Source organism: Nematolebias whitei, chromosome 2, assembly GCF_014905685.2.
Source record: "Nematolebias whitei isolate Nwh7 chromosome 2, NemWhi1, whole genome shotgun sequence".
In the NCBI taxonomy this organism is placed as follows: domain Eukaryota; kingdom Metazoa; phylum Chordata; class Actinopteri; order Cyprinodontiformes; family Rivulidae; genus Nematolebias; species Nematolebias whitei.
Genome location: NC_056499.1, coordinates 23,945,015 through 23,970,925, shown reverse-complemented (window position 1 = coordinate 23,970,925; position 25,911 = coordinate 23,945,015). Strand labels below are relative to the sequence as shown.

The 25,911-nt window shown below is 37.7% G+C and overlaps 1 protein-coding gene across 5 annotated transcripts in view; it reads right to left on the bottom strand.

Moving 5' to 3' along the window:
• Positions 1 to 25,911, bottom strand: part of celf6 (CUGBP Elav-like family member 6) — a 175,474-nt gene that overhangs the window by 15,017 nt on the left and 134,546 nt on the right. For 2 of the 5 annotated variants that reach the window (XR_005187470.1, XM_037690929.1), the window contains exons 5-10: positions 22,972 to 23,051; positions 10,140 to 10,313; positions 9,103 to 9,250; positions 7,192 to 7,341; positions 6,298 to 6,360; positions 5,642 to 5,722 (exon numbers count right to left, since the gene is read on the bottom strand). Coding sequence is in view for 4 of the 5 variants with exons in the window: in XM_037690929.1 (XP_037546857.1) it covers positions 5,642 to 5,722; positions 6,298 to 6,360; positions 7,192 to 7,341; positions 9,103 to 9,250; positions 10,140 to 10,313; positions 22,972 to 23,051 (696 nt within the window). In the remaining variant the exon portion in view is untranslated. The remainder of the gene's footprint in view (positions 1 to 5,641; positions 5,723 to 6,297; positions 6,361 to 7,191; positions 7,342 to 9,102; positions 9,251 to 10,139; positions 10,314 to 22,971; positions 23,052 to 25,911) is intronic. The other 3 variants (XM_037690945.1, XM_037690937.1, XM_037690952.1) reach the window with 3 other exon arrangements.

The window sequence follows — 25,911 nt, the reverse complement described above, 5'->3', positions numbered from 1 at the left end:
GGCCGTCCTCTTTGTCTTTTTTCCTGGCAGCTGCATTTCTAACATCCTTCTACCTACTGTCCCTCCTCTGGACATGTCCAAACCATCTCAGTCTGGCCTCTCTAACTTTATCTCCCAGTTGTTCAACCTGTGCTATATCTCTGATGATCTCATTCCTAAACTTATCCATCCTTGTCACTCCTAAGGAGAACCTCAGCATCTTCATTTCTATCACTGGAGTTCTTTCTCATGTCTTTTTGTCAATGCCACTGTCTCCAGACCATACAACATGGCTGGTCTCACCAATGTCTTGTAAACTGTTTCTTTGACCTTTGCTGACACCCTTTTGTCACAAATGACTCCTGAAACTTTTCTCCATCCACTCCATCCTGTCTGGACTCTCTTTTTCACCTTTTTACCACACTCCCCATTGTCCTGGACAGTGGATCCCAAGTACTTCAAGTCCTGCACCTTTGTGACCTCTGCTCCTTGTAGCTTCACTGTTCCATCAACCTCCTTCTCATTCACACACATGTACTCTGTATTATTATGGCTGACATTCATTCCTCTTCTTTCAACTGCATACCTCCACCTCTTGAAAATTCTCTTCCACCTGTTCCCTGTTCTCATTACAGATCACAATGACATCTGTAAACATCATAGTCCATGGAGATTCTTGCCTGACCTCAGTTAGTCCATCACCAGAGCAAACAAGAAGGGGCTCAGAGCTGATCCTCAATGTAATCCCACCTCCACCTTGAAGCTATCTGTCACTCCTACAGTTGTAGAGGAATTAATAACGTATCTATAAACTTTTTATTAGCCATCTATAAAGGGAGCATTATTGTAAAGTGGTACTATTAAATCTGATAGAAAGCTAGGTGTTTCTGTATTGTTCCTTGTAAATCTTTACCCCAATTCATACGTAATACTGTAACGATGGAGCATTTCTCCAAGTCATGCTATACAAACCAATTCAATCCTTTATTTTTATAAAATATGCTGTAAATAGCAACATGTAACACAGACGAAAAAAAAAAAAAAAAACTAAACAAAAAAACAAAGGAAGTAAGAAAAACTGTCTGACAACAAAAGAGAGGTTGATTGAAAAAGATTGAAGAAGGCCTTTATTTAGGAAGTGAAGCACTGAGACAAGGAGAAACTAAAAAAGGAGGGAGAGCATGCATTAAGACACAAGCCAAGTTTTTGCTCCAATTACTGTGTGACAGTGGGACTGTCTTCCAATCTCTCTCCATCCCTCTGCACTCATCTACCCAGCTGCCACGTATTGTACTGGCCAATCTGGATAAAGGCTGGAATGAACTGGAGGGAGGCAGAGTGAGCTCATGAAAGGCAACCATGGACACACAGAGAGGGAGAGGGACTTGATGAACTCAGAGACAGTAAGCCTGGAGCTGGCTGCTTGTCTAACTTTCTCTCCTGTCTCATTGCTCAGGGTGATAGCATGACGAGATGAGGCAGGGTCTGGTGAGAAGGCTGATAAGAGGGCTGCAGTGGTAGTTGGCTGCAGTGCCGCTTTGCCTCGGTGCGATAAAGGGTGCACGCAAACACATGCACAAGCACACACACAAACATACACAGCTCTGATAGAAAATTTTAACAGACACAAAATCTCAGTTGTCTTTTTTAAGCTTTGGTGTCTCACATTATGGTGAAATCTTCATTACATTACGTTGTGTTATTAAGTTATCTTATTGATCCTAGTCTCATATCTAGTACTGTTTAATATACTGGGACTTTCTGAAGGTTTTATTTGGACTCAAGCTGCCTTTTCCCTTATACATGATTTCCCCTTATTATTTTTTTTTTTACTTTCACTGTTTGAGTCATGCTGGTATGGGCAAACAGGGGGGGGGTTAAAAAAAAGTGAGCGGGGGAAATCAATAAAAAAAATCAGCAAAGACTTGAGTGAAGTGTCATCTTTCAGCTTATCATCTACTGTGTATTTTGACCAATGAACTTTTGCTAATACTGTACGACATCTCTCCAACCATGTTGTCTTAATACTGTTAATACTGTCGCAGATGATTGGAAAACAGCTTTTGTGCTACAATTATTTCAATTCAGTTTATTTATATAGTGCCAAATCACAACAAAGTTGTCTCAGGGCACTTTAATTATTGAAGGGAGGAGACCCCACTATACTGTACAATTATCAACCAATCTCCAATTTTAGCTACGGTTTTAGAAAAACTGATAAATACTCAAGTCAAGAAGTATTTGGACTCTGAATATTTTATCTTCCCTCCAATCTGGCTTCAGGAAACAACACAGCACAATGACAGCTTTGCTAAAGGTTTTTAATGATGTTGTTAAAGCTTTGAGCTTTAAGGATTACTTTACTTAGCATTGTCCAAAGCCTTTGATACTGTCAATCATCACATCTTATGCCACAAGCTCTTAGATATTGGCTTCTCAGATCACACTGTTGGTTGGTTCTATCTTTCAGCACGGAGGCAATGTGTTTGACATAACAGTATTTCATCTAGCTACCTAATGGTCACTAATGGTGTGCCACAAGGCTCAGTTTTAGGTCCTGCTCTTTTTACAATTTATATAAATAATGTAGATCAAAACATTCCTGACACATAGTTGCATCTCTATGCTGACAACACTGTTGTTTATTGTTGAGCTAACACAGTTGCCAAGGTTTTCCAGCTTCTACAGTCTGCATTTGACATAACTCAGTCAGACTTGTTCAATCTCAAACTGGTGCTAACTGCTAATAAAACCAAAATGATGTTGTTTTCCAACAGAATGTCTGTGCCAGCAACTCTTACTCTAATCTCATCCACGCATGGTGCTCCTATTGAGTTTGTAGATTCTTAGGTACCCTTGGGAATTTTGGTTTATGCACATCTCTCTTTTAAACCACATATCGAAAACTTGATAACAAAACTGAAATTAAAACTGGGTTTATTTTTCAGAAATAGATCTTACTTAACTCTGAATGCCAGAAAACGCCTTGTAATTGATACTTTCCTACCAGCTATTGACTATGGTGACATTATTTACATGAATGCCCCTGCCAGCTCCTTGCGGAGGTTGGATGCTGTCTATCATGTCGCTCTAAGATTCATAATTGTTTGTAACTACCATACCCATCACTGCACTCTGTACTCATTGGTCAGTTGGTCATCAATAACTTTACATAGGCTCTCACATTGGTTCATTTTCATCTATAATTCACTCCTTGGTCTGCAACCTTCTTATATAACCTCCCACTTGTCACATCGTCACTGCAGTTACAACATGCACTCTCAGACCTTCATTACTTGCAGCGTTCCCTCGTTGCAGACTGAACTTGGCAAAAAGGCCTTTTCCTACTCTACTCCTGCAACCTGGAACACCTTGCAACAGGAAATGAAGCTGTCCAACTTTAATCCATCCATCCATTATCTTTACCCGTTTATTCCATTTTGGGTCACGGGGGTCGCTGGTGCCCATGTCCAGCAGTCACTGTGCGAGGGGCGGGGTACACCCTGGACGGGTCGCAAGTCCATCACAGGGCCACATAGAGACAAACAACACAAACAACCATTCACGCTCTCACTCACACCTAGGGACAATTTAGAGTTACCAATCAGCCTAACATGCATGTTTTTGGTCTGTGGGAGGAAACCGGAGCACCCGGAGAAAACCCACGCATGCACGGAGAGAACATGCAAACTCCACCCAGAAAGGCCCCTGGACCGGGGTTTGAACCAGGGACCTGCTCGCTGAGAGGCAGCAGCTCTACCAGTTGCGCCACCGTGCTGCCCTCCAACTTTAATATTTTAGGGAATTTTAAACATTTGACAATGTCAATAGAAAAATCAAAGCAAATATGTTCTTATTTTTAGTGTTTTACCTTGTTTTACGGCACCCTGATTTCTTGTTTTGTAACATTACTTTTTTTTACTGCATTTTTACTGTAGTTTATTGTTATTGTTTTCTGTACTGTATATGCTATGTCTGGATATTTGGAACAGGGCCCTCTTTTAAATCAGTCCTTGTGGCTCAGTGAGACTAACCTGTATAAATAAAGGTTGAATAAAAAAAAAAAAAAATATATATATATATATATATATATATATTTTTTTTTTTTTTTTTGTCAGAGATTAAACTACAGGTATTTGGATAAACTATGTTTTTGTGAGTAACTGCTACTAATAAAAAATCCCACTGGTTCTTTGAAAAGTTGTCTGTTTTATGTTAACAAAACTCTGGCTCATCCATCGAGTTTTGTCGTCTTTTTTTTTGTGTGTGTGTGTGTGTGTGTATGAATGATTCATACATTTTGTTAAAGTAGTAGCTCATATGTTTATATTTACCAGAAAAAAAAGGTCAAATATAGACTTAAAAAAACAAAATAAAATAAAAAACAATTGAGTTTAAAGAAATCTTTGAAAAACGACCACAAAGACTGCTGAACTTTGCTCAAGACCACTTTGAAATATTATAGAAAAACTGAATTCTTGGAACCATAATAGAGAAAAAAGGAAACTACTCAAGACATTTGCACATACATAATTATAAATAGGTTGATATGTGTGTGTGTGTGTGTGTGTGTGGGGGGGGGGGGGGTTACATAGCTTATGATTTTTTTTCACTGAGTGAGTTTGAATCACTAACCTCTATAAATATGTATCACCACTCTCCCAAAGATGTTCTGCTTATTACAAAAGGTACATTTTCTCAAAGTGTGCAGCAATGATTTGCTTGGTTAAAATCATTGTTTGGGATTTAGAAGGATTTTTTTTGTTGACATAGGCACAGTCTGATAGAATTAATTCATGAAACCATTAGCTTTTCAGTGCAAGGCTGAATCGGAGGCTTGACTGTCCCTGCGTAGGTTTAGATGTATCTCAGTAAATGGCTGGGCTGCAAACTGTGACAGAGGACTGAGACAAGCTGGGACAACAGCCAGAATCAGCAGAGACCAGAACTCAGACAGGCCACTGGCTAAACCAAGAATAGCTCCCTGCGTGTGTCCATGTGTGTCACTGTGCCTCAGTTAGTACTAGGACTTTTTTTTGCTGATGTATAAAGCTAAATTATTATAAATAATGTTATTTGACACCCCCCAGTGTGACACACTCACCTATACAGATCTACACATGAAATAGCAATTAAACATAAACTAACTTTTCTTCTAAGCCATGCAAAAAACACTCATTTTCAAGTTCATATCATGAATATTCATGCCACTCAGGGCTGTCTCATATAATCATGCAATTGAATAATGGTGACTGAGGAATGGTGTCCAAAAGAATGATTTACCATCAGAGTATATCCTATGCTTTATTACATCTTATGCTGTGGCATAAGAATGAACACTATACTAGAAATGGTAATAAATGATTATGTATGCAACTAATTAATCTGATGAATATTTATAACCACTTAAACACATTGTAATGGACTGATTAAGCAGTCCAACGCTGTGAGTTTGAATTAGTGCAGTTTTTGAATAATGACAGACTAACTTTCCATCTCAGTGCTAATGTTCTCCTCTTTAAATGGGGAGCCTTTTTCTCACATTTTCCCCAGCCAACCCACCCCCACCCCCCTCGCTAATTCAAAGCAGCGAAGCTACATTAGAATGGAACATGGCAATTATCACCTTTTATCTTGGGTGGGCGCGCTTGCTCGCTCTTACCTTCCCTCTGTTGCTGGGGAATGATGGTTGGTTGCTGGGGGAACGCTTGGCTGATTGGCGCATAGGCGGCAGGGTAGGCTGCTGTTGCAAAGGGAGAACCAGTGTGGAATTTTTCACATCTCCATTTTCATATTTGACACAACAAAACTCACATCATTATTCCATTGTTCATTTGCGTCCTCTAAGCATTGCATAAATAAATTGCATTATGACTGGGAGCCAGGGCTCATTTGGCTGGAGGATCACTACAAAAAGAGAATAGGAAGAGGGGTATGGGGTTTCAATGCAGTTTCACTAAATAGACATAAAATAAAGAAAGGGAGATTCACACCATGTTAATGAGAGCTGGTGTCAGACACAAAGCAATGATCTGTGTCATCGCTCATGTAGAAGGCTATGGCAGATTAAAATACTCAGCTCTCAGTGTACTTTTAGAATCAAAGTTTTTTGTGTGTCTAAATTCAAGTCAACCAAAAATGTTTTGCAATTCCAATGTAAAGCAGACTAATCACGGAGGAAATTGGCAGGTCATCTGGCCATCTCTACCTGTCATGGTTCCTTCTGATGTGACAAACCAAAATAGGGAGAGGGAAGAGGCAAAGCGACAGATGGAGGAAGAGAGAGAGAGAGTAGAGGAGGTGGGAGAGACAGATCACCTGCGTAGTGCTGGACGCCAGCATAAGCCTGTTGGAGAGGGTCCGTCACCGTTGGACTCTGTGCTGCAGAGAGATGAAAAGATAGACGGAGAAAGAAAGGTGACGTCAAAGAAGATGGAAGCAAAAGTGATAAAAAATGGGGAGGACACTGGCCAAGACAGACATAGATGCACAGATGTTGAGATTACGTTCAACAGCATGACAGACATTGGCATAATTGTGGTAATCCATCAGAAGAAAGGATCACACAGGGAGTGGGAGAAATTTGGGTTGTCATATCTTTGAGTTCTTCAAAATGCCTGTTCGTCCCAGATGTTTGCATCAAATATTAAAATTGTGACAAACAAACCACTTTGTAGTTCATTATGATTGCAGCTGCCTTTGCATAATGCAGAGATAGGGAGTGAGTATCTGTCAATTCTTCAGGAATCAGTCCCAGACAACATTAAGAAGCTGAGGACAGGCTGAGACATCAAATTAACCATAATTGACTGATGGATGAATTGATGAATTCATCATGATACTTAGGCAGGCTTCTCAGAAGTCTGCCAACGATACTGTTAACTGAGCCTGAAGCTCTAAGTACTTTCGTTCAAGTGAAAACAAACAAAAAAAAAAGCAATCAAAACGTTAAATTAAAAGGGCTCTTGTCAACTTTTATACAATATTGAACAATATCATTTGTCACTACCAACATGCTGCTTTAGTAATGTAGCAATTAGGTGAAGTTTTATTCAGATCAAGTTCCACGTTCAAACATTCATAGATCAATGTCGGTGCGAGCTGCCAACATTTCCACGGCCAAAGCAAAAGACTGACACTGGGCTGTGCAAATACATTTCAACATTTTTATTTATTAGTTTATTTATTTTATGTAAACATGGAATGTCTCACCTGGATACGGATGAATACCATTGGTGTAGATGGGCTCAGATGTGGGCTGGCCATTGCTTTGAGGCGGGAGGGCACTGAATCCATTGACCCCAATAGGGGTGGCTATGCTGGGCACGGCTGTGGCAGAAATGCCTGGAGGTGTGCTGGTGCCTGCAAATAAATGGACTGCACTTATATAGAGCTTGTCTATCTCATCAAAATACTCAAAGTGCTTTACATCACAATCTGTGCTTTCATTTACCCATTCATAAAGCACTCTACTATTTCTATAAAAAAGACTAATTCGTGCTTTATCACATTCATGCACCAATGGGACACATATTGGAGGCAATGAGGGGTTCAGTGCCTTGCCACACTTCAGCATGTGACTGCTGGTGGAATTGAACTCCCAACTCTTGCATTGGAGGACAACTGCTCTAACCACTCAGTCACAGTCACCCTTAACAAATTTACAAACACATCAAATTGTTGCTGAGTTATTATGGAATGAGTAAAGTACATACTACAAACTCAAAATGTATTTGTTTTTTTTTTGTTGTCTGCACTGACATAAGACATCTCACTTTCTTGTGAAATGTTGATACAATCATTTATGCATGGATTGTATTATATCCTACAACTCTACTATGCAGCCAATCTGCAGAAATGAGTACTTTGCGAAGTGGGTACACTGTATTTTGATTAGATAGTTCTGCAGTCTAATCTCGAGGAACAGTTTGGAAAAAGAGTGCAATATGGTGTCATACAAAATGAAAGTAGAGCAAGTGAAAAAGCATTGACCTACTTCTGTAATTTGTAATATTGGATGTTAAATCAGAACACCTCAGATGATGTCTTGCTTTTATTTCCACAGTCTAAACTCCATCATTGCATTTGTGTTGAAAGGGACATGTGAAGGCAATCAATGTTATTTTTGTATTAATAATAATTGCCTAGTGACTGATGAGGGGGTAGTGATTCAATTTTTTCAGAGAAAAATAGTACTTAGCCTTTATTATTACAATTGCTTTCATGACTTTTTTTTGTTTTTAAACGTATATGTCTTTTGATACATACATACATGTGGCAAATACATTAAATGTATCATATCGTGCATTACACTGAATGTAGGGTTAAATGTTTTTTTTTTTTTTTTGAGTATCTTGTGGTGATATTCTAAGCCTGTCACCTTGCCAGTGGCCTTTTGTGCTGATGGATTTTATTATTTTTCTTATCCAGGTGAAGGGCATTTAAGTCATGTAGGATTACGTTTGATAGGTATTAGCAGGAATATGTAGGCCTTGTGGATTACAAATGCCAGGTACAGCGTCAAGCCACTTTATATAATACATCTGCGACGGCCTTGCCTTCAGGCAGCCTGCCTACTTAGTGTCAAGCCATCAAAGCTTCTCATGACAAGGGCCAAAAAAGATAGTTCAGACTGGGGTCTAGGATTATCTCACACACATCTTTGCTATTATATTGTATAAGCCAAGGACTTTGCATCCAAAGTTATTGGATTGGCCGTGTTCCCAGAAAACACACACCGTCAGTCACAGAGGGAAAAAGTGACAGACAGAGGAGGAATGAAAACAGGTAATGTGTGAGCAGAAAAGAGGTAGAAACTTTAACGTGGCTACCAAAGAGAGGAAATGTTTGCCTTACAAATTTTCTTACCAAGCCTCTGAGTAAAAGGTTCTACTCTCTTTTATTTAGTACTGACAGTGCTTGCTTTTACATGAAAAAATGGAGTCTGCATCTTAAAAAGAGTAATGGCAGCAACAACAAAAAACCCTTGAATGAATTTATTTTTCCAGCTTCTGTCATTTTTTTCCCTGCAGATAAATGATCTCAGCAGGTGCAGGAAATAGTAAAACACCTCATGCATGAGTATCAGGTGTACCTCTCAATGTTGTCTCCGTGTGTTTATACCTGAGGACGGTGTCATGGGAGTCGCCACCAGACCGTTGACATTGAAAGCTGCCATTTGCTGCATTTGTGCAGCAGCAATGGCTGCCATAGGGTTCAGGTAAGACCCTTGTGTTGCTGCCATCAGGGCTGCTTGCTGTTGCATCATCTGCTGTAGGATTAAAGAGCAGTAGGGAAAGAGGCAAATGGAAGGAGGGATGAGGGAATGGACAAGAACGGAAAGAAAGGTGAAATAGCTGCAGGATCAGAGCATGTTTACTCACATCTCTGTTTGCTTAGCCTATGTCTTGCTTTTGAACAGTATGATCTGTGTTGCCCTGCAGCTTTACTGCTACTATGACTGCCCTGGCCTTGTGCTCATTATACTATGAGATAAAGGCCATACAGTGAGAGAAGTGAAAACAGCTGAAGTCAGTTTGTATTTCTATGAGCTGTATATGTATATATGGGAGGGAAAGGGAGACTGCAGTAGCAGAGTTTATGTGCGAGTAGGCGATTCTCACCTGTCAGGGTGAGTTGTGAGCTGTTGTGTGAGTGTAAAATCTCACCAACTCCTGTGACTTTCATGTGTGAATACAAAACAGGGGAAGGGTGGGCTGACAGAAAAGGGCGTAAAGGGTGAATGGGTGTGTGCTTGGTAATAATGTGCATCTATTTTGAGGTTTAAAAAGGCCATACACAAATGAAATGGAAAAGAAGCAGTCCTGAGTGAACTTTTTTTTTTTTACACGAGTCAGTAAATATTTGAATTAACAGCATTACGTAAAATCAAAATGAAGTATCATTTAAGCATACACACAATGTCGCTCCCCTAGAGACAGTAAGGGGGAGAAAGGATAATTGGGTTAACAATACAAAAATTAGAAATCATATACTTAAAAATGTTAATAATGTTATTAGTAATAATATTATTATTGAAAATCTATTTTTGCTTAGCTGCATTGAAAGTGAATTTAATTTGGGGTTATGATATTCCCAGTAGGAGACAGAGCAAGTCAAACCTTAAATCACAACAGCTTTTCTTTTTCTTTAAAGCTCACCGTCTCCTCTCCCGCCGGGCTGAGACTTACAGCATGAGAGTAGGCGCCATAGGCCCCAAACTGGATGGTCATGGGACTGAAGATGCCGAGCTGGCCTGCCATCTGGTGCATCCTGCGCAGGGTGCGTTCCTTATCAGTGTCTGCAAATTTGACCACCAGGCTGGATGAGGCACCCTACAGGGACACATATACATGTAGTCACAAGGTTAGAGAAATATGCAACTCATCTATGTAAACATGTGTTTACTTTAGTTCTTTCAAAATCATGTCTAGATTTAAAAGTTTTTCTTTGGGCTAGAAAGTTTGTAATAGAAATGCTGCTTTTAAATATGCAGAAGAAGAATTTGCACAATGGAAGCACAACGGCTCCTGTAATCAATGCATGTCACACGATTATTTTTCATAATTTAACATACATATATAACATACATGTATATATATACATATATAAAACTAGCAATACTACAAATGAATGAAAACACCTTCATATGAAGTTCTGTTTTCTGGCTCAATAACCTGGCTCATATGAACACTTTTACTTGTGGTATTTATTTGTAAAGATCTCCGAAGTCATGTCTAAATAAGGATAAAAATTGTAAAGAAAGCTGCATATTTTTTCCATACTGCATGTTTGCCCATGCCAATTAAATGTTTTTTTTTCTACTTAATTTGTTTAAATTAGTACAATTTGAGTACAGTAAACACTAACAATATGATTATAATCTAAATATAGAACAGTTAAGGACACATTAATGCACTGAAATTTCACATTTTATTGTTTAGTTAAAAAAAGCATTCTCACACATTTGCTATTAGTGTATATCTCTTGGGAAATGGCCTACGACCTACAACGGAATAACAGTTGCATAATTACATAATTTGTTTATAGCTCAAGAGTGTTGGTAAATGAAAGTCCCCATCACTCCAGTCCGGTACAGAACTAAGCAGGAATGAAAACCAAATTAATATATAAATAAGATTAAATATACTTTCTCACTTCAAAGGAGAGAAAATAAAGATGATTAATTGATATATTTTAGTCATTAGATGGCCTTTGAATATTACAGCTCAGCTTTAGGACCTAATAGTTTTAAACTAAAACAGACAATGGAATTAAGTAAGCACCTCTCATTACCGCTATCATTTAGCAGCCAGCACTAAACAGAAGAGAATAGTGAGACTGTGAGTGTCTTTTGTGAACTTTCCAACTCCACTGTATACACTGGGCGTGAACTGTGATCTTAACCAGATCCCATAGGAGTGTCAGTCCCCCAATGGTAAAGCTTCACTGAATTTAACACTGGGTAATTAGGTCTGACAAAAGCCTTCGGCATGTGGATAGTGCAGTATTGACTAATGGCTCCTCCTTATGGCAGATATAGTTCCGTATTGATGTCCATGCTCCTGAGTTTGCATCCAATTAAATCATTTGAAAGACAGAGACCAGAATCAGTTCCTCATGTGACATCCAGACAAAGAGAGAGGGGGTGAGTGTCTGCATGTGAGTGAAAGATAGAAGCAGAAAGAACAAGCGAGGATGAGGAGGCTGCCAGGCACAGAAAGCAGACACAGACACTGTCAAAAGGACAAGGCTTCTATTTAATTACAGGCAGTGCATGCTGGGAAAGAGCACGGAGTACCACTAGGACAGAAGGACAGAAACAACCAGGGGGCAGTCAGGATATGATTAGTAAGATCATAAAGGCAAAAGACACAGGGAGAGAAAGACTCCATAATCACAACTTGGATTCACAAAATGCTTCATCCTGACAGGGCCAGTGCAAATTCTGGCTTTGATTGAAATTTCCATATTTTCTTGATGTGCAGAAATTAAAGATGTCAGAGAACTGTGGGGGACTTGTGGACAGAAAAAGTCTGACTAGTGTGACTGATGATGCATAAACATGTCTCTTGTGCAATGAATTCATAAAAGACAAGTTGGAAGAAAGTCTAAGCGGATGCACAGGTCAACGTTTGAACTTCAGTTAAGGTTTATGGAGTGTGCAACAAAGTTCAGTCAGGTCATCTGGATGGGTTCTTTTCTTTCTTTCTTCTTTTTTGTTAAGATGTTTCACCCTTCATCCAAAGGACTTCGTCAATCCGAGGAGCCACCAACAAACAGTCCCACAAGCAGCACACTCACATAGTGGACCAACCATTTTGCTGGTGATAAGATGGTTTCTGGAGCCCTCCCCCCGTTGACTCCTCTGAGGCAGCCATCGTCAAAGTGGTTCAAAACATCAAAGTTCAAACACTGAACATAAAAAAAGAAAAGAAAAGAAACAATCTAGATGACCTGACTGAACTTTGCTGGATTTTTTTTTTTACCTGGATCACTGAGCATGAACTTTGGTGTTTTGAACCACTTTGGCCTTCAGAGGAGTTGATGGAGAGGGCCCCAGAAACCATCTTATCACCAGCAAAATTCTTGGTCCACTATGGGAGTGTGCTGCTTGTAGGACTGAGTTTGTTGTGGCTCCTCGTCGGAATGATAAATTTCTTTGGATGAATGACAAAACGTCTCAACAATAATAATAAAAACAATAATAATAACAATAAAAAGAATGGAAACCGTCCATTGAACTTTGTTGATTTATTTTTCCTGGATTATTGAGCATGCACTTTGATATTTATGGAGTGTGCTTTTTTTCTTCTTTTTTTTGTAGAGCTATTGTAAAAAATAAAAAACAAGTTCTGTGAAAGCATCACAAAAAAAAAAACATTTGGATGTTTCTTACTTTGGCAAATTGTGGATACTAAAACTAAAGAACTACTAGTTCACACAAAATCAATTGTTAATTTTACACAATTCTCTAAAGGACCACTTTTCCTGCTTTCCAAATCTAATATTGTATGTATAAAACTGATAATTCTTCAAAAGGCAGGGTTCTTGGTAAGAATTTTTATTTTTACCAGTAGCCCATGTTAATGTGTCCCATAAACAGTGTAATAACCCAACCAAGGATGTTATTTGCCTTTAGGTAACTACAAATACATGTCTGGAGTGATAGAAAGCAGGAGCATGGACCCCAGGGTGGGTGTGTTTCCGATGGGAACCTATCAGAGCCAGCCAGCACCACACCTCAGGCCAGAGGAGACCCATCTGCTGCTTCTCCTTTGGTGCCATTTTAATTAGTTAAATCAATACTTGGATATGGCACCGTTAACGCTGCCATTTTTCCCTTTTTAATTTCCTTTCCTTACACCCTCTGACCTTTTTTCTCCCCTATATTTTTTTCAACTTGTTGGTGCAGTTGAAGGGACGTGGACTGTTGGATTTAATGAGGTTGGCAATGAGCAAACAAGTTCTTCCAGTTTTGTTGCTAAACTGCCCACAGCTCAAATGCCTGGCATTTAGAATCCCTCATTTTCTTTTTTTTTCTTTTTTTTTTTAACACTTTTATTACCTCTGGGACAATGAAAACATAATATTACCTGTTGTCATTGCAACATGACTCAAGATCGTTTGAAAAGACTCACACCAAAATGTCTTCAGTGGATGGTTCTAGAAAAAAATGTTAAGCCAGTGTAGTCTCTGCAGGGATTATCAGTCTCGTCACTCATAATACATCACTTTAAATACTATATGTATATTGTTTCAGGTTGATTTCAGATCAGACTGAACATCTAATCAGACCACAGAGTTCTCTGACAGATCACAACTTTATATTTGTTTTTTAAAAAAAATAGTACGTAGTCAAGTAATAAAGAAACAGGTGGTGGCACACAGCAAGTTCTGGATGCAAAGCAGCTACTCCTCACTGGCTGCAGAAAATCACAGACTGACAAACAAACAAAATAATAACCTTGCCCAGCATGACTCCTATACCTGGAGAGAAAATTAATTCTCCAAATTTGATAAGGGCCAACAGGGAGCCATCACTTTTGACAGGTTCAACTAAGGAATTTGTCACAGGTTCAACACCTAATCTAATTTTTCAAACAATACACTTGACTTGTGAAATTCTCCCTTATTGGATTTTGCAAAGGGTGCAAAATGCGCAGATGGAAAAATGCACAATGGTAATTGAGGGATTAGAACTCAACTTTAGCAATGAAATGGCCAAATGCTTTTCTCTCTGCCTTATAGCAACAAAGACACTGTGTGAGTGTCTACCAATAGACAAACACACCAAAATGCTCAGTCCTTCACAAAACATACACAAACTGCAAGGTTAATAAATTGAAGACTGTACTTTATAAAAATAGATAAAAACAACAAAAACAACAACAAAAACGGAGAAATTGCATTTCCTGTGAAAATGCAGTGTGGATGTTTATTGCAGAATAGCTTGTTGAGAAACAGCTGAAATTAGCTAAAAACATGCTGAAATGTAGCTGAAATGGAAGAACAAGCCTAAAGTAGCATAACTAAGCAGAAAGAACACATATTTGCTGAAATGTGTTTAAATAGGCAGAAATTAGCACAAAATTAGGAAATTAGCAAAAAAAAGCTGAAATTAGTAAAAAAAAAATTCTGAAAACTAGCTGAAAGGCAGAAAGAAGCTTAAACTACCAGAAGGAAACAGAAAGAGCTGAACTTAGCTCAAAAATGTGAAATTAAGTGAAAAAGTTAAAATTAGCATAAACTAAATATTATCTGGAATAGCAGAAAAAGCTAAAACTAGCATAATTAAGCTGAAAGACAGAGCTGAAATAATCAGAAATAAGTTAATTAGGCTGAAAACAGCAGAAATCACCACAAAAAGTTTGAAAATGATCTGAAAACAGCAGAAATTACTTTGTAGCTTGCAAATGGAAATGCTAAAAAATGGAAATGCTAAAAAGGTAGTTGAACTGGTAGAACAAGCTTAAATTAGCAGAAAAAAGAACACATTTGCCCAATTAGGCTGAAAGAAGCAGAAATTAGCACAAAAGTGGAAATTATCTGAAAAAAATGAAGTTAGCAAAAACAGCAGAAAAGTATCTAAAAAAGCAGAAAGCAGCTTAAATTACCAGAAGGAATTGGAGAGAGCACACTATTTGCTGATTTAGGCAGAAAAAAAGTTTAAATGAGTGCAAAAACTGTGAAATTAGCGGAAAAAGCTAAAATTTGCATAAAAAGCTCAATAGTACATTAAATTGCATAAAAAATATGAAACTTGACAAAATAGGCTGAAAGGAGCATAACGAGCTGAAATTAGCAGAAAGAAAAAAGCACAAAAAATGTAGTTAGCAGAAATAATCTGAAAGGAGCACAAAACAACTGAAAAAAAAGTCTGATGCTTTACCAACTGAGCTATCCGGGCGAGTGGGGAGTGGTGGCGCAGAGGATAAAGGAGGGCCTGTGATTGGAAGATCGCCGGTTCAAGCCCCGGTACCGACAACATCAAAAATGTGGGTGGGGTAGGTGAAATATTCAAACATGCCCCCACCCTCATTCACCCACTCTGGGCCCATGAGCAAGGCCCTTAACCCCCATCTGCTCCCCAAACAGGTCTCTCTTGAAAATGAGTTCTCGTGGCTCAATGAGACTACCTGTATAAATAAGGGGTAAATGAAAATGAAAAAAAAAAAACTACTGAAAACACCCCAGCTGAAATTAGCTGGAAGTAGCTGAAATAAAGTTTAAAATTGCACAAGGACACTGAAAGAAGCTGAACCAGAACAAAATGTGAAAGGAGCAGTAAAAGGTTGTAAACAGATCTAAAGATCTGAAGGATGTAAAATGAGCTCAATCCATTTTCTATGAGAAAAAAAAAAACTATATCAGAAAAAGCTAAATATTTCGAAAAGCTAAATTTGCACCAATACCAAAAGTCATAGCACCCTTTTCCTGAACAATCTGAATGTTTTGATATATGATTTGTTGAAATAGTGCATAAACTGTGGAACAAGAAAGATGTCAAAAAATGTAAGAAACAAAAATAGATCACACTAGTGTGACTGCTTCATAAACATTCACATAATAAAAAAACACTAAAGTTCTACAAAATGTTTGTGTCTCTAATGATCATCATGTAACAATGTCATTTAAAAAAAATCAAACAAAAATGCAACAACTGTTGTCTCTGCTGTTTTTTTTTTATTTTATTTATTTTTACCAATCTCCAAAACTGAATTTATAAACTGAGGATTTGTAAAATAAAACAACACAAAAACCCAATACATAAACAAAATAAAATGTAAACACCAGAACAAGTTCATCTGGTAACTGCATGAACTCTCTGGTCCTCTCTGAACACTGCTGCTTTCCAACAAGACTCATGGGATCGGTGTTTTGTTAGTAGAGGAGGATTCTGACTCGGCCTGGCTTCACTTCATACATATATACCATACCACTTTATTATAAAGCACTTAAAACAGCAACAAGGCCAGCCAAAGTGCTGTACAGCAAAAACAGAAGAAGCAAAGAACACATGGCAAAAATACATAGATCTAAATAGATAAAGATAAGAACTAAATGGCTAAACATTATAGAATACAGACAAATTAATATCAACTCACACAATGTCAAAAGTCAGGGAATAAAAGTGAGTTTTTAAACAAGACTTAAAAACAGTGAGAGAGGGAGCCTGTCTGACATGCAGTGGTAACTCCTTCCAAAGTTTTGGACCTGCAACAGAGAAGGCTCTGTCGCCTCTGATCTTAAAATGAATGCCTGGAACCAATAGCAACATCTGGTCTGCTGACCTCAGAGAGCACTGTGGGACATATGGCTGCAGCAGATCAGTGAGATAAGAGGGGGCAGAACTGTTCAGAAATTTAAAAACATACAGAAGGAGTTTAAAATGAATTCAAAAGTGAACTGGGAGCCAGTGCAGGGAGGCCAAAACTGGAGTAATGTGCTCTCGTTTGCCTGTATCAGTTAAAAATCAGGCTGCAGCATTTTGGACCAGTTGTAAATGAGCAATATAGGTCTGACTGATTCCAAAAAGAAGTGGATTGCAGTAATCAAGCCTGGATGTTAAGAAAGCATGTATTATTGTTCCAAGATTGCTGTTGGACAGTATGCACTTCAGTTTAGTCAGTTCCCTCAACTGAAATAAAAACAGGATTTCACAATTGTACTTACATGAGTGTTTAGCTTGATGGAAGGGTCTAATTTTACTCCCAGATTAAAAACTCATTGTTTCTCTAACAGGGCTAGAAAGGAAAGGTCGATACAGTGGTACTTGATCATGCCATTACGAAGAAACATCATGACTTATCTATCTATAACTACAACTGTGCAGCAAACTGAAAGAGACTAAGAATATGCATGAGAACACTTTACTCATAAGAGCATTATAGTGAGTGTAAACAGTCATTTTTAAATGCATGTTTACTTGCTAGAAGATATGGAAAATATGGCTTGAAAAATTTTTCTTAGCGGTTTGAAAAAGTGTTTTGCGCTGTCATTTTGCTCTGGCTTAATCTTTTCTCTCATTCTTTCAGGATTGTATTATCACACATATCACACTATTGCTGCTGCCAACACTATAGGGGAAACTTCACAAGCCCTGCCAGCCACACAGTGACACCAAAGATGACAACAGCTGCAATTTGCTGGGTGTTGTGTGACTGGCCCTGGCTTTGCCATTTGAAGTTTACCACCTGTGTCTCTGCAGCATTACAGTAAATTAACAGCTGAACTGGTCAAAGTCCCTGCTCTGAGCTCAATCACCTTTTAAGTTAATATTGGAAGCATTGACAATAAACTTACATTAAAGCTATGACCTAATCTATCAGCACATGCCCCATGGTGACATCCCTTGCCCTTAAGCTTCATTAGAGTGTTTCATTGTGAGCCGGTGTATTATAGTGACAGATTTATTTTTAGTGAACTATATACATGTGGTGTGTATTTGTGAGCATGTGTGTGCCAGGTAAAACAAAATGTTGTTTAGAAAGCATTAATTTCAAGTTCAAGTAGGTTTTATTATCATTCACATCACATGTGGTACACGAGGTGGAACAAAAGTGTCTACACAGGGTCCAATTACATCCAACAATAGCAAAAATATAAATTGTAAAAAGAAACAGTAATAAGTATCAAAGATATATACGAAGAAATATGCTAAACTAAGAAATATGTTAAACACTAATAGTGCAAAACAATACGCCAAACAACGGCAGCACGAACATGAGTCTGTGTGAGCAGATGTGTACGAATGAATACAGCAGCATGAAATAATAAGCAGCATGAGATCAGCAGCATGTATAGTCAGCAGCATATACCACCAATCAAAGTGGCATTGCAGTGATTTTTTTTCCCCCACAGTGATAATCCTGATTAGGGATTTAAGATTGACCAAGTAAAAGGTAAATGGTATATGGACTGTACTTATATAATGCCTTTCTGTCTTATTTCAAGACACTCAAAGTGCTTTACACTACAATATGTGTCCTCATTTACCCATTCATACAGCACTCTACTAGATCACTACAAAGCTAATTGAACAAATCATTCTAAAGAGACTAACCGGTGCTTTAGATCACATTTATACACTGATGGAACACACCTCAGAGGCTATGAGGGGTTCAGTGTCTTGCCCAGGGACACTTCGACATGTGACTGCTGGTGGATTCGAACCCCCAACTCTCGCATTGGAGGACGACTGCTCTAACCACTCAGCCACAGCCACCCCAAAGTGACAGAATTTGAGGCAACCCTCTGTTCAAGGTTCATTCAGACCTCACAGCTGGCAGCAGGCAGTGTGCAGTGCAGCCCAGTCTCTGAAACTGCCTCCTGTCAGTCTGTAGCTGATGACATGTGGCAGCAATATTATCCAAATTAACTGCATCCACCATCAAGATCAAAGTTTTAGCTGGATACTAATGGCCACCTTGCCTATTAAGTTAGTAAAAAGCTGAATTTAAGGTGATGAAAGTAGCAGGTGTGAGGGTAGATGGAGAGAGCTATGAGTCGTATACTGTAGGTTATTAATTAATCTTTGGCTGCGTTTTGATCTGCCTTACTGTAGGTCTGTATATATATATATATATATATATATACATATGTCTATATATGTCTGTATATATTGTCTTGAACACTTCCTGTAGGAGACTTCAGGTGGATCAGAGCTACAGCCTTACAGAACTATCCCTGAGCTATATGACAAGGCAGTGTACACACAGTGATGTCCTCTGGTAGGTTATCAATCACCACAAGTAATACTAATGCTATTAACTTCAACCAATGGCAATGGGAGTTCTTTTAATTTTATTTTTAATTATGATTATTTTCTCATCTGAAAAACTTCCTCAATTCAAAAGTGATCAAAAGGGACTTGTAAACTTATTTTTTTCATTTCATTTAGCCTTTATTTATACAGGTTAGTCTCATTGAGCCACGAGAACTCATTTTCAAGAGAGACCTGTATAACTTGTAGTAAGCGGTTGCTGATTGTTGTGAGCCAAACTCACATGCAAATAAATCTCCTTCCCCTTCTATTAGATTGTTGGATTTTTTGTTGGTCTGGTCAATCTTACATTGTACATCTAACATGTGAATTGGACCATCAAAGAGCCCAATACCTTCAGGAGTGAAGAGAGGAAGAGAAATCTCCTCTTATGTGAAATAAATCATCTAAAAAAAAAATAGTCCAATTGCTTTTGATTAAACTTTTATTGCTAGACAGCAAAATGCAGTGTCATAGGGTGTTTGCCTGCAAATGAATAAACTCCAGTCATAGTTTTCTAAATATTTTAAAGAGCCTCAAATATATTAAAGATGCTTAAATTTTCAAAACTTTTGCATGGATTAGATGCAATGTCTTTTTTTTTTTTTTGATTAGTCCACTGATTTGCATGTCAAAATAAATGTTGTGTCTGCTGTATGCATGGTACACATACACAAATAGAACCAACTCCACTGTGTAATGCAAAGTGAGGCAGCTTCAAAAAGATGTGCAAAGTACAGTGCATTTGGCTTTCAGGTCACTATCTCACTGCCAGGAAGGATCTGCAAATATTTATTGTGGAACATCAGTGAAAATCTAAATGTGCAAATTCCTGCCACAAAAAAAAAAAGTACTCTTGTGCATGTCCAGCTCTGTATTGCACAACAGACACTGTAAAATGCTTTGTAAACCATCATTTCAATTACTTAAGCGTTGTTTGTGAAGCTAAACACTAGTATAACACAATTTCAAGTTCAAGTCAAGTTTATTGTCATTCACATCACATGTGGTACATAAGGTGGAACGAAATTGTGTATTCAAGGTCCCAGTTACACTCAACAATAGCAAAAATATAAAGTGTAAAAAGAAACAGTATATAAGGATCCAATATATACACTAAGATATACTCCAAACGAATGCCAAAAGGCACGCTAAAAGATCTAAGATATACACTAAACAATAATAATGTAAAACAATATGGCGTAACAACAGCAGACCGAACATAAACCTAACCTTAACACCATGAAGGATCTGGATGTACAGATAAATAATTAAGCACTAAGGTGTTTTGTGCACCACATAACATTTTTTTCCTAAACAATACACAGTCATAGTGCTTATTTTCCAAATTGCTATGTAGACTTGCAGCCAAGACCTATTATGTGTATTGAAAGTGGATGACTTAGTTTCTGAAAAGTCTGAATTACTTGTGCATCAATATAACCACTTTACATTAAAATATTAGTCTGCAATTTATCAGAATAAATACCTGCTCCTCCACAGATGATTTTCAGGCATTGATTAATGCATGTCAGAAAGCTAAAAATCATTTGAATGCTGACAAATTGCAAGTCCCCAAGAATATTACTAAGAACCTAACGCAGAAATGTCAAGAAGCAGTCGTGGAAGCAAAAGTGGTTTATTAATTCAACCTCATTTTGAAGATCCGTGTTAACTCTAGGGTGCTTTTCAATATTATTGACTTACTTGTTAACCATCCCTCTAGTCTCTCAGTAATGAAGCTTCTCCTGATAAGTAGTTTAAGTGTTTTAAATGTTTAATATTCCTTAACAAAAAAGTTGTCCTGTGTTGTTACTGGTAAAAACTTGTCTTTGATGCTATGTTTTAAGGACGTGTTTCTCGTAGCTGAAATAAATTTTGATCAAGCCCTTTACCTGCTCTCTCTTAGTTACAAACTATTCTGCCGCCCTAAATCCTCAGTGTAATGCACTCAGTTTATTTCTCTGTGTCTCACTGTGTGAGAAAGATAACACGTTCTTAAATATGCAGCTGAGACTTCTTTAGAAACATACTGTATTTAGCCATTTCTGTGATGGTTAGACAGACTGCGTGGGATGTTAAGGTCTAAACAGCTTATAGGTTGTCAGGTTAATTACCTGCCACAACCACTTGACAAGTGTTTTTATTTTTTATTTTCGTATTTTCAGCGAGAGTGTGGCAAAATGTATTCCAAGAGATACATTAAGCAGTAACTACTACAAATCAAGGCTGTTTGTATGTGAGCAGTCAGACGTTGTCATTGTGAAATATCACAGCTATGAAAGATTAAAAAAAATGAATAAATAAATGAATAAAGAACATCAAGTGTGACTGGTCAAGATTATTGGATAGTTTTGAACATGATTGTGGTCTGAACTATGAATAAAACATAAAAGGTGCAAGAAGTTGTTAAGCTGAGGAAACAATTCAATAAATTTTGTTGTTTTTCTTTCACAAACAATACACTGTATAGCTGATGGCTGAATGCAGCTGATGTGACATGGTAGACACATTTAAAACATGTTTAAAAATCAAATTAAGTAAGTAGTAAATAAATAAATACGCTTTGACCATTTCTATTTATTTTATTGTGAAGTAATTCCATGTAAATATCCAATTATTATTATTATTATTATTTATTATTATATTTTTTTTTTGAAAAATAAATTTTTAGGGACATTATTTTATTAAATTATAAAGTTAAGTAGATTGGTAAATCTTGATTTAGGTCTTTTTATTTTGTGTTTATTTATTTTATAACTACAGAAACTGGAAGCAATTAATTATCTCCTTTTACTCTTTAAGACCATTTCTACACTAATATTTCCCCCTAAATTTTATTTATTTAGTTAGTTGTTTATTTTTCAAAACTGTTTAGTTTTCTGCATTAACCTTTTTTTTTTTTTCCGGACCAGTTTGACAGAAACATGTTGAAGATAAATCTAAAAGAAATACAAAAACAAGTATCTCTTGTAAATGAGACATTGTGGCTCAATGAGACTAACCTGTATAAATGAAGGTTGAATGAAAAAAAAAAAAAAAACCACATAAAAAAATGGTGGGGAAAATAAACCAAACCTACTTTCTATGAGTATTTGTTTCTAGGTCATAAAGCAATACTGGGCATGTACACAACAGATGCAGTAATTCTGTCAATACCACAGTGTTGTAAATACTCATCTCTGCTGGGAAATAAAATGTTTGTATAGCAGGAGAAGGATGCTGATATTGTGTGAAGACATAAACAAAGAGCATCCAGCTGTGCAGTTTAAGGTAGCTGATGCTGACAGTGGGACTATTTGTTTACAGCAGCACAGTGTGAAATGTGTGTAATTTTCAGTTCATGATGTGTTTTAAACCACTATGGTGATAGTAAATATCTATTCCAAGTTTGTTATACATTTGTGAGCTTTTGGCCTTGACAAATGAATTTTCATAAACACGAAAAGACTAGGGCTCTCAGTAATAAATTTTAACAAGATAAATTCAACCTGCTATGAGAGTATACATATGGGATAAAGGAACTCTAAGAAAGATTTAAACCTTTGTTTGTATTTTTGTAGGGCAGAATACTTCAAATAACTACCAGGTTTAAGCTCAGGCAAGAGAAACTTGTAATCTCCATAGGCAAGCAAACTAATTAATGTCACATAGTTTGGAAGACTTTCTAAAATCTGACCATGACCAATGTGATAAATTATATCACTGGCAATGATTGTGATACTCACAGGCATAGTTTGTCCACCATGTAAGCTGTTTATAGCGGCTTGTGCTTCTGCGTGGCTGGAAAACTTGACAAAGGCACACCCTAAGCACAAAAAGACAAGAGAAGCACATCAGCAAATATAATTTTTTGTATAAATATTATTCTGTACCGACTGTACAGTTTTGTACCTGAAATGACTATTGGATATAAAACTTAAGTCAGGCTGGTTATAGTGAAGGAGTTGGCAGATTTAGACATCCCTCCTCATGTCATTTTCTAATTTAAATCCCACTGCTTTACAATAAATTATTGTGATTATTAATGTGTTTAGTATTTACGCATTGCTATTTATTTGGACTTTATATCATAATAGGCAGGCAAAGCCTGATTTTCTAATACTGTATATCCTTCTAGGCAAATTTGAACTTGCAAATATTTTCAAATTAACAAGCACGTCAGTGGAAATTTCTTATGTGGCAGTCATATCTTGTTAAATTTGTCATGTTACTCTAACAAAACCTAATGCCAGCATAGGGATGGCCACAAGGCAAGGGAGCAGGCATTGGTAGAAATATTCTGGAGCAACTATAAACATGGCATTAAAAACTATTCACGTTTCTTACAACATGCAGTAAAAGACTGGATGCACACATATTGCAAGCACATGAATAAACAGTGTGTAAGTAAGGGCAGGCTCTAAACTAATATAGGACCATCATAAAGAGAAAGCTGGTGACTTGAAATGCAGTAAAACATGAAAACTGGTAATTTCCCAAAAGCCATTAAATGAAACATGAGCTATTTCTCTGAACTTTATGGTTGTCAGAGACTGCACAGTGTATCTGGTTATGTCCTATTCTTATCCTTGCCTTCAGGTAGCTCATGCATTAAGAGTTATCTCATTAACAAACTCATGGATTAAATCTGCCAACTCCTCATTAATTGAATAGCACAAGTGAATTAGAATCAGATAAGCTTCTAGTAGATCTAGTCCCCATTTCCTCATGAAATGCTCATACCTATTTGAAGTTGTTACCCATATTTAAACAGTTAGCCTGGGCAACAAAGCATTTGTAATCCCAAAGCTCAGGAGACACTGTTTGCAGCAATCTGTTCTTCTGCATCAGGTATTTGTTTATTTATTATTTATTTATTTTATTTAAGAAATTATTTCTGAAAAAAGGCCACTAGAGAGCACAAGCCAGTGTATCTCTTGTGCTGATCCCAAGACCAAGTAAATGGTGAGGGTTGTGTCAGGAACAGGATCTGATATAAAACACTTTTGCCAAAACGAATATGCAAGTTCATCTAAGCCACACCATACTGGATTGGTTGAAGCTCGAATTAACAATGACGACCACCGGTGCTGTTTACAAACGGTGCCGGCAGAAATTGTGCTACTGTTAGTCTAAGACCAAGAGGAGGAAAACATGTCAGGCGACTTAGGGAAAAGAGGTAAGTCAAGATTGTAGGGCTGAGGGTGGCAACTCTTAATGTGGGGGCAATGACATTAAGCTGGCTGAAATGATGCAGAGAAGGAAGGTAGATGTTTTATGTGTCCAAGAGACTAAGTGGAAGGTCAGAGAGGCTTTCAGCATTGGAGAAAGGTTTATACTGTTTTATCGTGATGTGTATAGAAAGATAAATAGAGGAGGGGGTGGTCCTGAAGGAGGAGTTGGCAAAGAAGTCAAGTCAAGTCAAGTCAGATTTATTTTTAGAGCACATTTAAAACAGAAACTGTTACCAAAGTGCTTAACAAAAATATCACATCAAATAAAAAGTAGCAAGATATATTTACAGCACATGGAATAAAAATATAAAACCAAAAACATAATTAGAAACAATGGAATACTAAATCAGATCACGTTGTGTCAAAAGTCAAGGAAATAATAACAAAAAGCATAAACTCAGTCAGAAAAAATGAAATACTAAATCAGATCAGATGACCTTGTGTTAAATAGGAATAATAACAAAAGCATAAACAGAATCAGCATCAATGAAAAACTAGATCTAAATCTGATCACCCTGTCAGTGAGTACAGATGTGTTTTTAGGAGAGCTTTAAAAGCAGAGACTGAGGTGGCCTGTCGAATGTTGATGGGCAGATTGTTCCAAAGTTTAGGGCCCATGACGGAAAATGTTCGATCTCCTCTGAGCTTCAGCCTGGTTTTTGGTACGGCCAAAAGCAGCTGGTCTGATGATCTCAAAGCCCAAGAAGGAGTATAAGGATGAAGACGGTTGGAGAGGTATGATGGTGCAAGGCTGTTAATGCACTTTAATGTCAGCAGGATAATTTTAAAATCAACTCTGACACGCACAGGAAGCCAGTGAAGGGAGGACAGAACCAGAGTAATGTGCTCAAACCTGTGAGTTTCTGTTAGTAGCCGAGCTGCCTACAAAGAATGTAGTAGAGGTGAAAAAAGTGCCAGGTAGGGTGATGTGTCTGAAGGTAGAAGTAGAAGGTCTGATGCTAAATGTTGTCAGTGGGTATTATCCACATAGTGGATGTGACGTAGAGAAGAAAGATACATTTTGGAAAGATCTAGATGAAGTGATAGAGAGTATTCCTAGGGAGGAGAGAGTGGTGATCAGAGCAGACCTGAATATACATGCTGAACATACATCAACATGCTGTTGAAAGAAAACAGAGGATGGGTAAGTCATGGGTAGGTGTGATGTAAAGGAAAGCAACCAGAAAGCACATTTAGTGGTATATTATGCCAGGAAAATAGAAATGGCTGTAATCAACACAGATTTCCAAAAGAGTTAGGAACATAGAGTGACCTAGGCAAGAGTACCCAGATTGACTACGCTCTGTGTAGAAGAGGAAACCGGATGGAGATTGGAGGCTGTAAGATTGTGACAGGGGAGAGGATGGACGGACAGCAGGTTATGGGTAGAATGACTGTTGTTGTGAAGAAGAGAAAAAGAGTATACAGTAGTAGTACAGTAGTAGTAGTAGT